At 35.4% G+C, this 14757-nt stretch overlaps 1 protein-coding gene across 1 annotated transcript in view; it reads left to right on the top strand.

Annotated features, from left to right (window-relative positions):
* Positions 1 to 14757, top strand: part of akt1 (AKT serine/threonine kinase 1) — a 57587-nt gene that overhangs the window by 22478 nt on the left and 20352 nt on the right. The window contains exons 3-4 of the mRNA XM_089120609.1: positions 8211 to 8339; positions 12840 to 12951. Of these exons, the coding sequence (XP_088976735.1) occupies positions 8211 to 8339; positions 12840 to 12951 (241 nt within the window). The remainder of the gene's footprint in view (positions 1 to 8210; positions 8340 to 12839; positions 12952 to 14757) is intronic.

The raw sequence follows: 14757 nt of genomic DNA, 5'->3' as shown, positions 1-14757 counted from the left end.
TGGTGTAATGGATGTTTTCTTGGCACACTTTAGGCCTCTTAGTGCCAATTGGGCATCGTCTAAATTCCACGGCCTACCTGAGCATTGTTTCTGACCATGTCCATCCCTTTATGGCCACCATGTCCCCCATCCTCTGATGGCTAAGGCCATGTCACAAAGCTGGAATCATCTCAAATTGGTTTCTTGAACATGTCAATGAGTTGACTGTAGTAAAATGGCCGCCACACTCACCAGATCTCAACCCAATAGAGCATCTTTGGGATGTGGTGGAACGGGAGCTTAACCCTAACCCTAATCTCCATCAACTGCAAGATGCTATCCAACATTTCTAAAGAATGCTTTCAGCACCTTGTTGAATCAATGCCATGTAGAATTAAGGCGAAAGGGGGTCAAACACAGTATTAGTGTGGTGTTCCTAATAATCCTTTAGATGAGTGTATATATATTTGGCAACAATGGTCTGTTTCTCCAGAGTCTAATTTGTTTAGATGTCCTCTGTTAACAGAAACACACGCAGGTGATGTGTGTGACAACACAAATAAATGCAAAACTACATTAACAGCTGTATCATTGTTCCTGGTTTACGTCTGCATCACAGTTCTGAGCCGAACACAAGAGCGGCGTGTCAGAAAAGTAGAAGTGTTGAGTGTGAGAAAGAGGAAGGAGCGCAGACACAGGAAAAGGTTAGATGAGAAAGTGGCACATGTACAGAGGAAGGTGAAAGAGATGAGGAGACGGTCAGACGGATGTGGTGGTCGTGTTCGGTGTCACATGACAGTGTGTGTGTGTGTGTCCGTGATACAACACTGGATGTTGAACACCACAATGCTTTTATAGCAGTTCTCATCCTTGAAAGTTTGTGAACCCTTGGAAGAATCTGTGAAAATGTGAATAATTTTAACAAAATTAGTGGGATCATACAAAATGCATGTTATTTTTTTACTTAGTACTAAGATATTTTACACAAGAGATGTTTACATATAGTCCACGAGACAAAAAAATAGCTGAATTTATAAAAATGACCCAGTTTACAAGTTTACATACCCTTCTTAATACTGTGTGTCGGTCTGTTTTGTTGTTTGAGTCGCTTGTTTGTCCTGATCAGTTAAACTGCACAATGTTCCTCAGAAAAATCCTCCAGGTCCCAAAAAGTCTTTAGTTTTCCCGCATCTTTGCATATTTGAACCCTTTCCAGCAGCGATTGTATGATTTTGAGATCCATCTTTTTTCATTCAAACGGATGATTCATTCAGGAATGAATTAAACGGCTCTCTTTATGAATGAATCATTGAATCATTGGTTCACCTGATTGATTCACTCAAAACGAGGATTCATTCAGGAACAAAACACCGCCGTGTGTTGCTCTGGCTTTATAGGTAATATTTTCCTTGGAAAATTAAATTGAGACATTAACAAAACAATATTGCGTCTAATTTATATATATATATATATATATAAAAAATATGAACTCAAATTCTCATATAATCAATATCACATTTGAACTCATGCTGTTCTGGATAAAAGCAGCACTCGTGTGTGATACTGCTTAACTATATCATATCATATCATAAGACGAAAACTCATACAGGGTATTTTCCCCCTAAAATCTTGGAGTTTAGTGCCATTATAACTGTATCATATTAGCTTGAACGAGGCGGTGCGTTAAATCATTTAATTTACTAATTTTAGTAAATAATATTTAGTACTAAATATACATTTTCCAAAGCTAATTAATTAAATTAACATGTTAAATTGACAGTCCTAGTTTTAATATCTATATTTACAACTGAATTAATTTTTTCATATAATTAAAACGTGGATTTTCTGTAATCGATATGCATTGTGGAAACCGCTGTACACTTGGACTTTTAGATATTAGTTATATTGAGCTGCAGGCATAAACTGTTTGACCAAAATACAGGAACTTGTTGTTAAAGGCCATGACAAGTTAAACATTGTGTAAGATCAAACTTCTCTTTAGTGTTCAGTTGTGATGAAGAAGTGTTTGTTCATGATACAGCCAGAGGTGTAAAACATCACGTGTGCGTCTGCCTTTTACACAGGCCATTTTTTAGAGGTGTAGCGATACACTAATGTCACAATTCGACACATATCACGATTCTGAACTCACAATACGATATTATTGCGATACTCTGAGAGATATGACACAAGGTTATCAATAAATGTACTGTTGATTAAAATGCTAAGTTTGATATTACATTGTGTGTGTAAATGAATAGACTTGGACTCGGTGCTGAAACCCAAAGCACAGACAATAGAGACACCAGAATAACAATATTCATGATTCTGAAGCGGAAAACACTGAATTATTGTAGACGAATATGTCACTAGATATATTTAAAATAAACCACTTTTTACTCTTAAACATCAGACATGTGGCATTATCAGGACACACACATATCCCCCAGTGCATTATTAGTGCATTAAGTGCTGAAAACCTATTGTATTTGCTAGAAAGAAAAAACAACAACCCTAAAACGCATCGTGCAGCCCAAACCGTCAGAGTATGAGCCCGATTGGCCCATAGGTGGCGCTACAGCAACCAAAAGTACTAAATTGCTCATAACTCCTGGACCGTTCGACTTAGCTTCAATGTTTTTACACCACTGTAATCCATGGCTCAAGACGGACAAGATGTATATCTCACATTTCCATTTGGAGCAAAAATATTTTTGTTATTTTGGGTTTTGTCCAAAACCCACTTTTGCAAACTAGTCCCTGGGTTTTTGCCCAATCGGGACCAAACCAGTCTAGGCCTATTCTCTGGACTCTCTAGATCAATAATTATCAAAAAAAGTTGAAATTTTGCATTTGGTTGGCTGTAACAGGGTCATTTAGATAGTGGTCTGTGGAAAAATTCAGTCAAAAGCCCGTAAATCCCCCCCAAAAAAGTCACAACTTCACGAAAATCGATGAGCATATGTGTCCTAACATGGTTAGGAAGCATGCAAAGTTTTGTGAGGATCGGATCATAGGTGGCGCTATAACCGTCAAAAAGGTCTCTCATTATTAGGTGTTCAAGCACAAAGTGCTGAAAACCTATTGTATTTGCTAGAAAGAAAAAAAAATGCCCTAAAACGCATCGTGCAGCCCAAACCGTAAGGGCTGGAGCTCTGAAACGCTACAGCAACCAAAGTTTCTCCGCAAAGTTCCGTGAGGATCGGATTATAGGTGGCCAATGAGTGGTGTTTTACTGCCCGCTGCTGTTTAAATAAAAAAAATTTCACAATACTCAACTATAATTCATAGTATAACTTTATCAATTCAATCTTTTAACATTTACAACAACATTTAGTAAAAAATGACTATAATCCTGAAGTTGAAAATGAGTGTGTGAACTAAACTGTAGTAAATCATATTTTAACAGGGTAAATTATGATAAATCATATTGGAACATGGTTAATTATGTAATATCACACTGAAATGTAGTATATCATGATAAATCATATGTCTTTTGATGCTTTTGTGCTTAAATGCCTTAAAGATCTGAACTGCTTGAACACCGATAAATGCTGCTTGCAGCTTTAATTATACATTGAACTCAACATTATATATAGCAGTTTAATGACACTAAAACTCTGAAAACGTCTCACACGGTCATTTTTATTTTGGGTAAATGATGCACAATATATATACATATATATATATATATATATACATTGTCACTAGTATCCACGATACATATTGTTGCATTTTTGTATTGTGAGACGATATATGGTTACACCCCTACCGTTTCTGCATGGATTCGGTGTGCATGTGATCCTCAGCATGTTTTGCCCGTCATCAGATGGGCGGCAGAGAATGACCCGCGTGCGTCACAGATTCTGGCATGAAAACCCTGGACTGTGTGTGTCCCTGTGGTGGATTAATCTCACACCCTACACAATTACAACTTTGGCATCATAACTGCAAACACATCTGTCAGTGCCCGTCAGACCTGCGCTGTCCGTCCGAGACCAACCTGCTGTGATTAGATGCGTCGCTCACGAATAAATGATGACACTTAATCAGTTTGTTTTGTGTGTTTCTTTAAAAGGTCCCGATGTCACGCTGATGAACGTGTGTCGTGATATATAATGTGCTGCGTGGTGGACATACTGTCCCAGGACTCACTTGGCATAGAGACAGACAGACAGACGGGTAGACAGGCGTCCGGCCAGATCTGGTCTGGGTTTCTTTTGAATGGATGTGGTTGGGAAAGTGTCACGTCTGATCTTGGTTTAGTGCTTTCGAGATCACACAAACCAGAGACAAGAATCTCTACTCGATAATGATATCATTACCTTAAAGTCTGCCTGTAGTCCCTTAAAACTCATCCTTCATCACCAAAATTACATATTTAAATATTTTTTTCCCTTGAAAAGAATGTGTTTGTGCCTCAAAATATCTTGAATGTAACTCGACACCCTTGGGTCATTTAGTATGCGCGGTTCTACGAATATGCAAATGAGCTCCGCCTCCACTCACTCACTGACTCAGAGATCCACAGGTTGATGATCACTCGTTCTGATTGGTTACAAGGTCGTTTGTGATGTCACAAACACCAACGATTTCAAATCGAGATTGTCTTTGGTTCACTGCAGTTTTAACTTGGAGGAAATACTCATTGAATTTACACATGGTTTGTCTTAAAGCAGATTAAAAATACCACATAAACAACATTATAAACTTGATTTTCAACATGGGGAGACTTTAATTATATTTATTTTATGATATTTATACACTATTCATAGGTTTGGAGTAAGATTTAGTTGTAATCGTCTTCTGCTCACCAAGGCTGCGTTTATTTGATAAAAAAAAAAAAACTATTATTATAATTTAAAATTATAGGAGATTGCTGTTTTTGCTTATAATTGGTCTCCTTTTGTCATACCGAGTCGAACAATACCCAATTTTCCTATGTCAGCCATTTTGGACATTGGCCATTTTGAATTGTCGTAAAATGCTCTATTTTATGAATGCATTGGTGTAGTAGTGTCACAAAACTCAGTATGTGATAGCACTCAAAAGGTATTGTGGTCAAAAACTATTATGAAATCTTAAAAAACACTAATAGCTTTTGATTAGTTTAGCCTATTGTCTTGAACGATTCCTTTGATCAGTTGTAATTGATTCAGCCAATAGTCTTCCTGTGGACTATTTTGACACACTTTTGAACTTTTTCTAGACCCTTGGTCTGATTTTCTCCAAAGTTGTCACGGATCATCTTCAGACTAAGCTGGCATAAAGTTGTGAAATGGATTTCATGTCGATGGACAAAACTCTTTCGTTTGCCGCATCAACAAATTTAATGGCATGATGCCAAGCTGCATTTGAGACTGTATCTCTGCAAGGCTTTGGCATATTGGCACCAAAATTGGTGCGTGTCATTGCCAACCAACACTGGGCACACCACGCAAATTTAGTGTCAGCGCCACCTTTTGGTCAAAAGTAATGCACAATTATGTCTCATCGAAAGTGAGTTTTTGTTGTGGAATAGACTGATCTATTTATTTGAAATAGAGTCTTTTAAAACATTATTAATGTCTTTTCTTTCACTTTCAACCAATTTAATGTGTCCTTGCTGAATAAAATAATTTAATTATTTAAAACAAAACAAAAAATGGTACTGAGCCCAAACTTTGAACGGTAGTTTATATTTACATTTGCTCATTTTCCAAATTGTTATATCACTTTAAAAAGAGGAATACAGTAAGTGATTCATCAAACACCAGACGAAGTACTTCCTATAGGAAGTGCGTTTTTGATTATCCTGCAGAATCAGTTTGAGCGAGATGCCGTCACATCTTGCCACGATGAAAAATGGCAACAGCCGTAATAACATATTGGGCATCTGGTGTGAATGAGAGTCTTAAGTACACAGGGCTCAAGGACAGATGTTCCCGCGGCTGTGGGCTTCGCTCTTCCTCCTCCCCAGTTGTTGTGAATCAGGTGGACTCATTTGTAATGCTTTAGGTTTATTGAAGTGCTGAAGCTCCACAGAGATGTGGAGTTGCTCTAGTTTCAACTACTAGATGCATTATGCGGTTTGGTAGTTTATCTTTTGTTGCAAGACTGTTCTAGGTTGTTTTATTTGACCAGGGATTCACAAACTCTTTTCTCTGCTAAAATATGTACTCGCTTGTTCATGGTTCTCTCATGTAGGCTAACGGTCACGGGACATGCACATAAACAAATATTTAATCTTTTTAGTTCGTGATTTTGATTGCTTTCTTTTGGGATCATTTTGTTTGTGATTTCATTAATATTTACTAAGTTACATAATCTTTTTTTTTTTGGGGGGGGGGGGGGGGGCTACATTATGATATTAAGGGAGTAGTTCATTTAAAAAAAAAACAAAAAAAACTTTTCTGATAATTTACTCACCACCCCCATGTTATCCAAGATGTCCATGTGTTTCTTTCTTCAGTCGAAACGAAATTGATAAAAACATTCGAGGATTTTCTCCATATAATGGACTTCAATGGGGTCCAAACGGTTCAAGGTTTAAATGTGAGTTTCAGTGCAGCTTCAAATGGCTTTAAATGACACCAGACGATGAATAAGGGTCTTATCAAGCCAAACGATCGCTCATTTAAAAAATAAATAACAAGTTTAACGAACGAAAAAAGATTTTTGTTCATTTTGATGAACGAGTTCGAACAGAAGCATCACAGAACAGAGCAAGACGACCATTTGAGCTTATAAAACTTAAACTTTTGTATTTATTTATTAAATGAGCGATCGCTTCGCTTGACAAGACCCTTATTCATCGTCTGGAATCGTTTAAAGCCCTTTGAACAGTTTGCACTGAAACTCTCATTTGGACCTTGAACCGTTTGGACCCCATTGAAGTCCATTATATGGAGAAAAATCCTGGAACGTTTTCATCAAAAACCTTAATTTCTTTTCGACTGAAGAAAGAAAGACGTGGACATCTTGGATGACATGGGGGCGAGTAAATTATCAGCAAAATTTCTTTTTTTTTTTAAATGAACTACTCCTTTAATCACTTTAGTAACTTGTATTTTTTATTTATTTATTACAATTTTAGTGTTGCATTTTGTTGCATTTAAATAATTTGTTATTTAACACACATTCAGTTTTATAATATTATATTAATACTTTTTAGTCTCGTATTTTCCCATTTTTATTTATTATAATTGTACATTTATGTCATTTTTAATAGGTGTTTAATTGAATTCATATTATTATTTCAATAACGGGACAAGTGGAAACCGTTTGAGCTTCATAAAATGGCTATTCTTCTAATAAAGACGTGATATGATATGAAGTTTGGGTAAAGCGTCAGTGAAGTTCTGCTGTTTTGTGAGTTTGAATGCCATCGCCGCTCCTCTGGCCTGTCACAGCTGAAATGAGCCATAAGCGTCTGAGTATCAGCGAGACAGACGTTTGCCGTGACACATCCACACTTTAGTGACGGAGGAAATGGGCCAATTAAGGACAGCTTGCTCAGACCCTGCATGGGGTTAATATTCCACTCCCGTAATTAAAAATAAATTACACTTTTCCTGGATAACTATTCAAACTGCCTCTGTGTTTTTGACGTGCCGCAGACTCCACGGCTGCGTGTCTCTCTGCTTTTTTCTTTCATTTCCAATTCCGCAACATCTGGTGCAGTGATTTCTGCACGTTCCTCAGCACAAATTGATTCTGGATGCAGAAAACGGCAGCAGTTTTTGTTCTGAGGAAACTGAGGTGTTTTGTGTCATGCTGTTGTTTTAAGTTCAAACCGGGTTTTACATCTAAATTTAGATGCATGCTTTCACTATGCCTTTAAAATAGGCTTAGCGTTGCCTTCAGTAAATGATCTTAACTCTGTAAAGCCTGACAAGACAACATTAACATATATATATGTCTGGATATTTATGTAACCTGCTTCAGTCCAGTTGAAATATTACCAACAATATCAAAGTTATTCTTACTTTTACTTGATAAAAATCTCATTTGACTGCAGAAAGACACTGAAGCACGAGCTTATGGACGTTTGCACAATTACACTAATAGTCTTAACTGTCAATCAGACGACAGAAGGACTGGAAGAGATTGAGTTTTGACATCATGTTGATCATTTATTAAGTCATGTGTCAAATCTGATACAATATATGGGTTAATATGACCTCAGCTGTTTAGGCATTGGCCATGCATTTCTTATTTATTATGCTTTCTGTTGTGTTCTGTCTCTTCAGGAGAGTATATAAAGACGTGGAGGCCGCGGTATTTCTTGCTGAAGGATGACGGTACGTTTACGGGTTATAAGGAGCGACCGCAGGACGCCGATCAGCTGGAGACGCCGTTGAACAACTTCTCTGTGGCTCGTGAGTCTCTCATGCTTAACTTATACTGCAGTCTTCAATAGAGCCTGAGTGTGTGTGTGGAAATGTGAACAACAACAATAAATAGGTTACTTGAGTGCAGTATTTTTTTAAATAAATGCAGCTATTTTGCTTTTTTTTTTAAACAAAATTTTGTGTGAAAAAGTCTTCATTTTTGACAGACCAGACAGAGATGATGAAAAAGTATAATTTTAGATTTATTTGCAACATTATACATAGTTTTTTGCATCTTCTTAGTGTTTATTTTTTAACACATTTTTAACTTTTTGCTAAACTTTTGTGTAAAATTTTTTTTTTATAAAGATTTTAGTGAATTAATGTTCTGCACCTTCTAAGTATTTATTTTTGTAATTTTTTTTAAAGAAAATTTTAGTAAAAAAAGTTACATTTTAACAGACAAAACAAAGATGTTTAAAATAATATTTAATATATTTTTTTGGTTAATTTGCAACTCAAGATTTTTTTGCACCTTCTAATTACTTATTTTTGTTAAAATTTCACAGACAAAACAGAAATGTTTAAAATAGCACTTAAAATAATTTCAGGTTTATTTGCAATATTATACGTAATTTATTTAAGTCTCATAAGTATGTTTTTTTTTTTTGTAAAAATTGATTGAAAATTTTGTGTAAAAAAAGTCGTATTTTTTGACAGGCCAGACAGAGATAATAAAGTATAATTTCAGGTTTATTTGCAATATTATACGTAATTTATATAAGTCTCATAAGTATGTTTTTTTTTTTTGTAAAAATTAATTGAAAATTTTGTGTAAAAAAAGTCTTATTTTTTGACAGGCCAGACAGAGATTATAAAGTATAATTTCAGGTTTATTTGCAATATTATACATATTTGCGTCTTAGTTTTTATTTTTGTACAATCAGTAGCACATTTTTAACTTTTTACTAAACTTTTGTGTAAAAAATTTTAAAATTAAAATTTTAATGAATTAATTTTCTGCACCTTCTAAGTCTTTATTTTTGTAATAAACTTTTTTTTAACAAAGAAAATTTTAGTTAAAAAGGGAAGACAAATCAAAGATGTTTAAAATAGTATTTAATATATTTTTTAGGTTAATTTGCAACACAAGTAATTTTTTGCACCTTCTAATTATTTATTTTTGTTACAGTTTCAGACAAAACAGAAATGTTTAAAATAGCACTCAAAATAATTTCAGGTTTATTTCCAATATTATAAGTATTTTTTTAATTCTCATAAGTATGTTTTTTTTGTTGCAAAAATCATCTGACAATTTTTTTTTTACAATATTTTAAAAGTTTGAGTAAAAAAGTGTTATTTTTTGACAGACAAAACAGATATGTTCAAAATTGCATCTAAAAATTATTTCAGTTTAATTTGCAACATTATAAGTACTTTTTCACCCCATTCTTAGTATGCATTTTTGTAAAAATCGATTGACATATCTAGCATTTGTGTACAAAAAAAAGTCATAATTTTTTCCAGACAAAACAGAGATGTTTAAAAGTGCATTTAAAATAAGTTCAGGTTTATTAGCACCTTTTTAACTCGACTGACGCATTATGTTTGATAAATGGCACTGACAAAAGCAATGAACACAATGGATTATTTGGATATTAGACTAATGTTGCGTAACCCTTTCAAAACATCTCAAACGATCATCCGAAAGTATATTCCGGTAATATATCATGCACGAGCGCACGTGACTTTACTCGTTGGACACGAGGTCGCGCGAGCTTCCGCCTGACCTCCATCAACACACACAGTTTTATGTTTCCTCGAGGGACGTGCAGAACATATTAAGCACGAGTCGCACCTCAGCAGAATCTCCCCAACAAGCCCCGCCATCCCTGAGAAAACTGTTGAAATGATTGAACAGACTAATTAGACAGCCATAATGTTTGTTCAAGAGAACGCTTCCTCGCTGACACTTGTGAAATATAGTGGTTATTAAGTGTCTGATCCTCATTATTTATCTCTGGGCTGATGGAGGCTGTGGATGAAGCCCGGTTGGATCTCAGTGGTGGTCTCGTCCCGATCCTCCATCTCCACGACAGGTCTCTTACGTGACACATGTCTCCTCCACGCTCTCTCCTCGACATATGTTTGTGGGAAAGCGCTGGCAGAGTCACTGCTGGATATTGTGCTTTGTCGCGCTGAAACCATAAGTTTTCCTCTTTGAGTGAGCATTTTTGAGGGCAGAGAACACAGACACAGCTTATTTCGCCTTAAAAGACGTGAGTTCGAGTTTTCAACAACTGATGACAGTCCTGTTTTCCTCAGGCGCAGTTGCGCACTCATAGTTATCCGTGCGGGAAAGGAAAACACAGGTGATGTTGACATCAGGTTGCCCTCGGTTTGACATTTAAGCTTTTTATGTGGAAAACTTGTTAAGAGCAAGTTTTAAGAGATGCAAAATATTAGTGTTGATTATTACGTAAAGTGACCGAAAATGAGAATTGGATTTCACAGTATTGGATGAATCTCGCTGTTTTTATGAACGTCTCTTACGTCATGAGCGTAACAATTTTTTTGTTTTCATGATAATCGAATGTAAAGAGTTTTATCTCTAAAAACTGTTTAGCGTATAATGCTAGTAATGGGGGCATTGACTAAGTAAAAAGAAATCGCTAGTTTATACCACTGACAAGGCTCAAAATAGCCCCACACGTTTTTAAGATGCCATGTTAACCCTTATGCTGCATGCATTAGGGACATTTTTGGTCTTTTGCAGTTTAATTTCTTTGACCATTTTGGCTGTTTTAATGCAAATGGTATGAAATTTGGCAAAATTGTGACTTTTTGGATACATGTAAAAAATGTGATCCCATTTTGCAAAATATGTATAACACACACTGTGTAGATCAAATAGTAACACTCAGCACCATAAAGACCAAAAATGGCCCATTGAAACCCATTAAAACGTTGTTTAAATCTGAGGCTGTCAGTAATACATGAAACATGATTTTTGCACAAACATCCTTTCATTTTGAAGCAAAAGCATTATATTTGCATTATATAGTGTATTCCACCAGATGACGTCACTACATATTTATTCCCTATGGGTGGAAATGCACCTTATTTTAGGCAATAGGCAATGTTTAATAGGTGGCCATTTTTGGTCTCTAACGCGCTAAGTGGGATTTTTTGCAAAGTGGGACTGTAATAATCCAAATCTAAAGTTTTCTCTTTGCATTTAGTTTATTGAAAATAATTGAATTTTTGTGTTTTTTCCTCTTATGCAAATCGATGGTTTCGCAAACAAAACTGGTAATTAAAGGGTTAAAATCCTGAAATTGAATACATTTTTGGTAGTTATGATGAGGACTGATGCTGGTTAAAATATTTAACTTGGTAAAAGTGGAAAATAATAATAATATATAATATTTTAGGCAATGTTTAATATGTGGCCATTTTTGGTCCTTAATGCACTCAACGGTGTTAAAAATCTAATGCAGCACAAGGGTTAAATTAAATAAAAATTAACAGAAATGTGTCAGCGAGGACTAGAGCCCGACTGATAAAGGATTTTAAAGGCCGATACCGATACAAATATTATTTGGTTTTAAAATCCGATATATCGGCCGATTATTAATTAATTAATTTATTTTTTCAGAAACGCGCAACAAAACATTAACAGATTTCCCTAACATTAGTTATTTGTAGTTATTTACGAGTTTAAACTAAAATAATATGATAATACATTTTAAAAAGAAACTTGTTTCTTTTATTGTCACGACAGAACAGACTGACGATAGTGGCGTTAGCAAGCTTTGTTTTTTAGCTAGTCTATGATGAACCATAATTTAGCAATGGATTACGTCATACTGCAAATTAATTGTAAAACATACATTTTCAATATAACAGGTCGAGGAGAGATGATACGTCTCATTGCTGTAACTGTCACGCGCTATTAAAGAAATACTTCAGTCATGTTGTCAAAAGTTAAAAGGACAGTCAGTCGACGACACTGTAACAACGTAACGTAACTATTACTAGCTAATTCCGCTTCACTCTCGGCTTATTTAACAGCAGCAAAACTGGACATGAGTCACAAATTTTGTCATGCTTACTTAAGTTTAATAGTTATTCAAGCAATGACCAACTCAACGAGTGTTTCCAACAGGAACGGTGTAGAGCGCCCTCTGGTGGACAAACTATACAACTCCAACACTCATGACATGGTTCAAGCGTGTTTCGTCCGTTTTTATTTTGTTTTTGAAATATTCATTTATCGGCCGATACCGATAGTTTGGAAAATGCCTAATATCGGCCGATAATATCGGTCTGGCTCTATCGAGGACGCGTTCTCTTGAACAAACATTATGGCTGTCAGATATTGAACGTTGTGTAAAGTTCGTATCCGAGTGTGTGCGCCTGTCCTGCTCCCTACTGAGTGTGTGTAATGCACTGCTGCAGAAACACACAGATAAAGATAAATGATTGCTGCGGTCATTTCTCTCCCCGTCCCGTGTCTCTGGTGTGGTTTTCCCGGGATGTGTCCAGAGTGTCAGCTGATGAAGACGGAGCGGCCCAAACCCAACACATTCATCATACGCTGCCTGCAGTGGACCACGGTCATCGAGCGCACCTTCCACGTGGACACGCCCGAGGAACGGTCAGACACACACACACACACACACACACACACACATACACCTGTAAATGTGACCCTGGAACTCAAAAGCCAGTCACAAGGTTACTTTTTTGGACATTTAGATGTATACATAATAGGGCTGGGTAATAAATATCGATTTCTTGATGTTAATCGATTCTCATTTTTACGAACCGATATCGATTCTTGAGATTTAAGAATCGATATCGGTTCGTAAAAATGAGAATCGATTAACATGATTAGTCATCCTGTTTCATTTGATTGAATGGATCATTGTATCGCGGCTGCGCGCATCCAAAAAAACGCAATAATCTTTGTCCTTTGTTACTATTGATATGAAACAAAGTTTCAATTGTCAAATTACGTCCATTTTCTTTAGAAATTCAAAAACATAAATAGTGTTTTGTCGCTGTGGCGTGAGATCGCTCTGGAGAAGCAGCAGCGCTGATCTCTCTTCCGGCTTAATAATACCAGTCACAGCGCCAAATAAACATGAATGAGCGTCTGAAAGTGTGTTAAAGATAGAGTACAACTTATCGAAATCCGTATCATGTCACATTGATTCACTCAATCAGCGTTTCAACCGTGGAAAGACATCAGTTAAACAGCTTGTAATCAATGTCATGTATCGTCATATTTACCTCAGAAAACCCACATCAACTCGTTAGTCAGCTAAAAAATAACTCCAGAGAGGAGCATTTTGCTAAATATATACACTATATTACATATGCATTATAATCTTAATGCTCTTCAATATTTAATGCATTTTTGAATAAATCTGGCAAGTTTTTATCACAGCCACCATTTAAATGTTTATATTTCATATAATCTTCTTATTATCAAAATAAATAAAAGTGTAATTTAAGTGTTTGTATAGCTACAAAACAGTTCATTATTACCTTCATATTAGGCTAATGAATACAACTAGACTCCCATAGTTTACAGCATTAGTTAAGAGATTTGATTTCCTTGAGAAAATTTGCCATTGATTGTAATATCCAAAATAATCAATATTGAATCGAATCGAATCTGAATCGAAATCGAATTGCAAGCTTGTGAATCGAAATCGAATCGAATTGTGAAATTTGTGTCAATACCCAGCCCTAATACATAATATGAAAGTTGCGTCATTTTGCTTTGAGTGTAGGCCTAGTAGACATAAAGCGCTGTATAAATACCGCATTCATTCATTCATAAAGCTGGATATCTCCATCCAGTCTGAACAGTGTTTTCCGGGTTGGTTTTCCTATAGGCTAAAGTCTATTCCGGCGCTGTATATTTTATAACCTCCTATAATGGTAGCCTAATGCTGCAGCTGTAAAAAATATTTTCATGATTTGTTATCACAACATATTTTCTTTTGTCAAATCAACTTTATAATAATTTATTTAGTTCAGATAACTTATTATTTTGAGTTTCTGATGGTTAAATTAATCTACTTCATTGTATTAACTCACTTTTTCCAGTTCAATCAACTTAAAATTTTATGGCAACCTTTAAGCTAAACCAACAATATTTTTTTTTTTACAGTGGAAATGTTTCGACTTTAATCTCGAAATGCTAGATTTTTTTTTTTTTCGTTGTGGTTCAGGGCTTCCGTAGGAAATAAATACAAGAAATCAATACTTTTATTCATCAAGGATGAATTATATTGATCACAAGTGACGCACTGTAAAAAAAATATTTTTAAGATTTGTTATCACATTTTTTCTTTTGTCAAATCAACTTTATAATAATTTATTTAGTTCATATAACTTATTATTTTGAGTTTCTGATGATTAAATCAATCTCCTTCATTGTATTAACTCA

Source organism: Pimephales promelas, chromosome 15 (assembly GCF_988280905.1).
Source record: "Pimephales promelas chromosome 15, fPimPro1.hap1.1, whole genome shotgun sequence".
NCBI classification, from domain to species: Eukaryota; Metazoa; Chordata; class Actinopteri; order Cypriniformes; family Leuciscidae; genus Pimephales; species Pimephales promelas.
The sequence above is the reverse complement of the archived record's forward strand: the minus strand, read 5'-3'. Positions and strand labels throughout refer to the sequence as shown.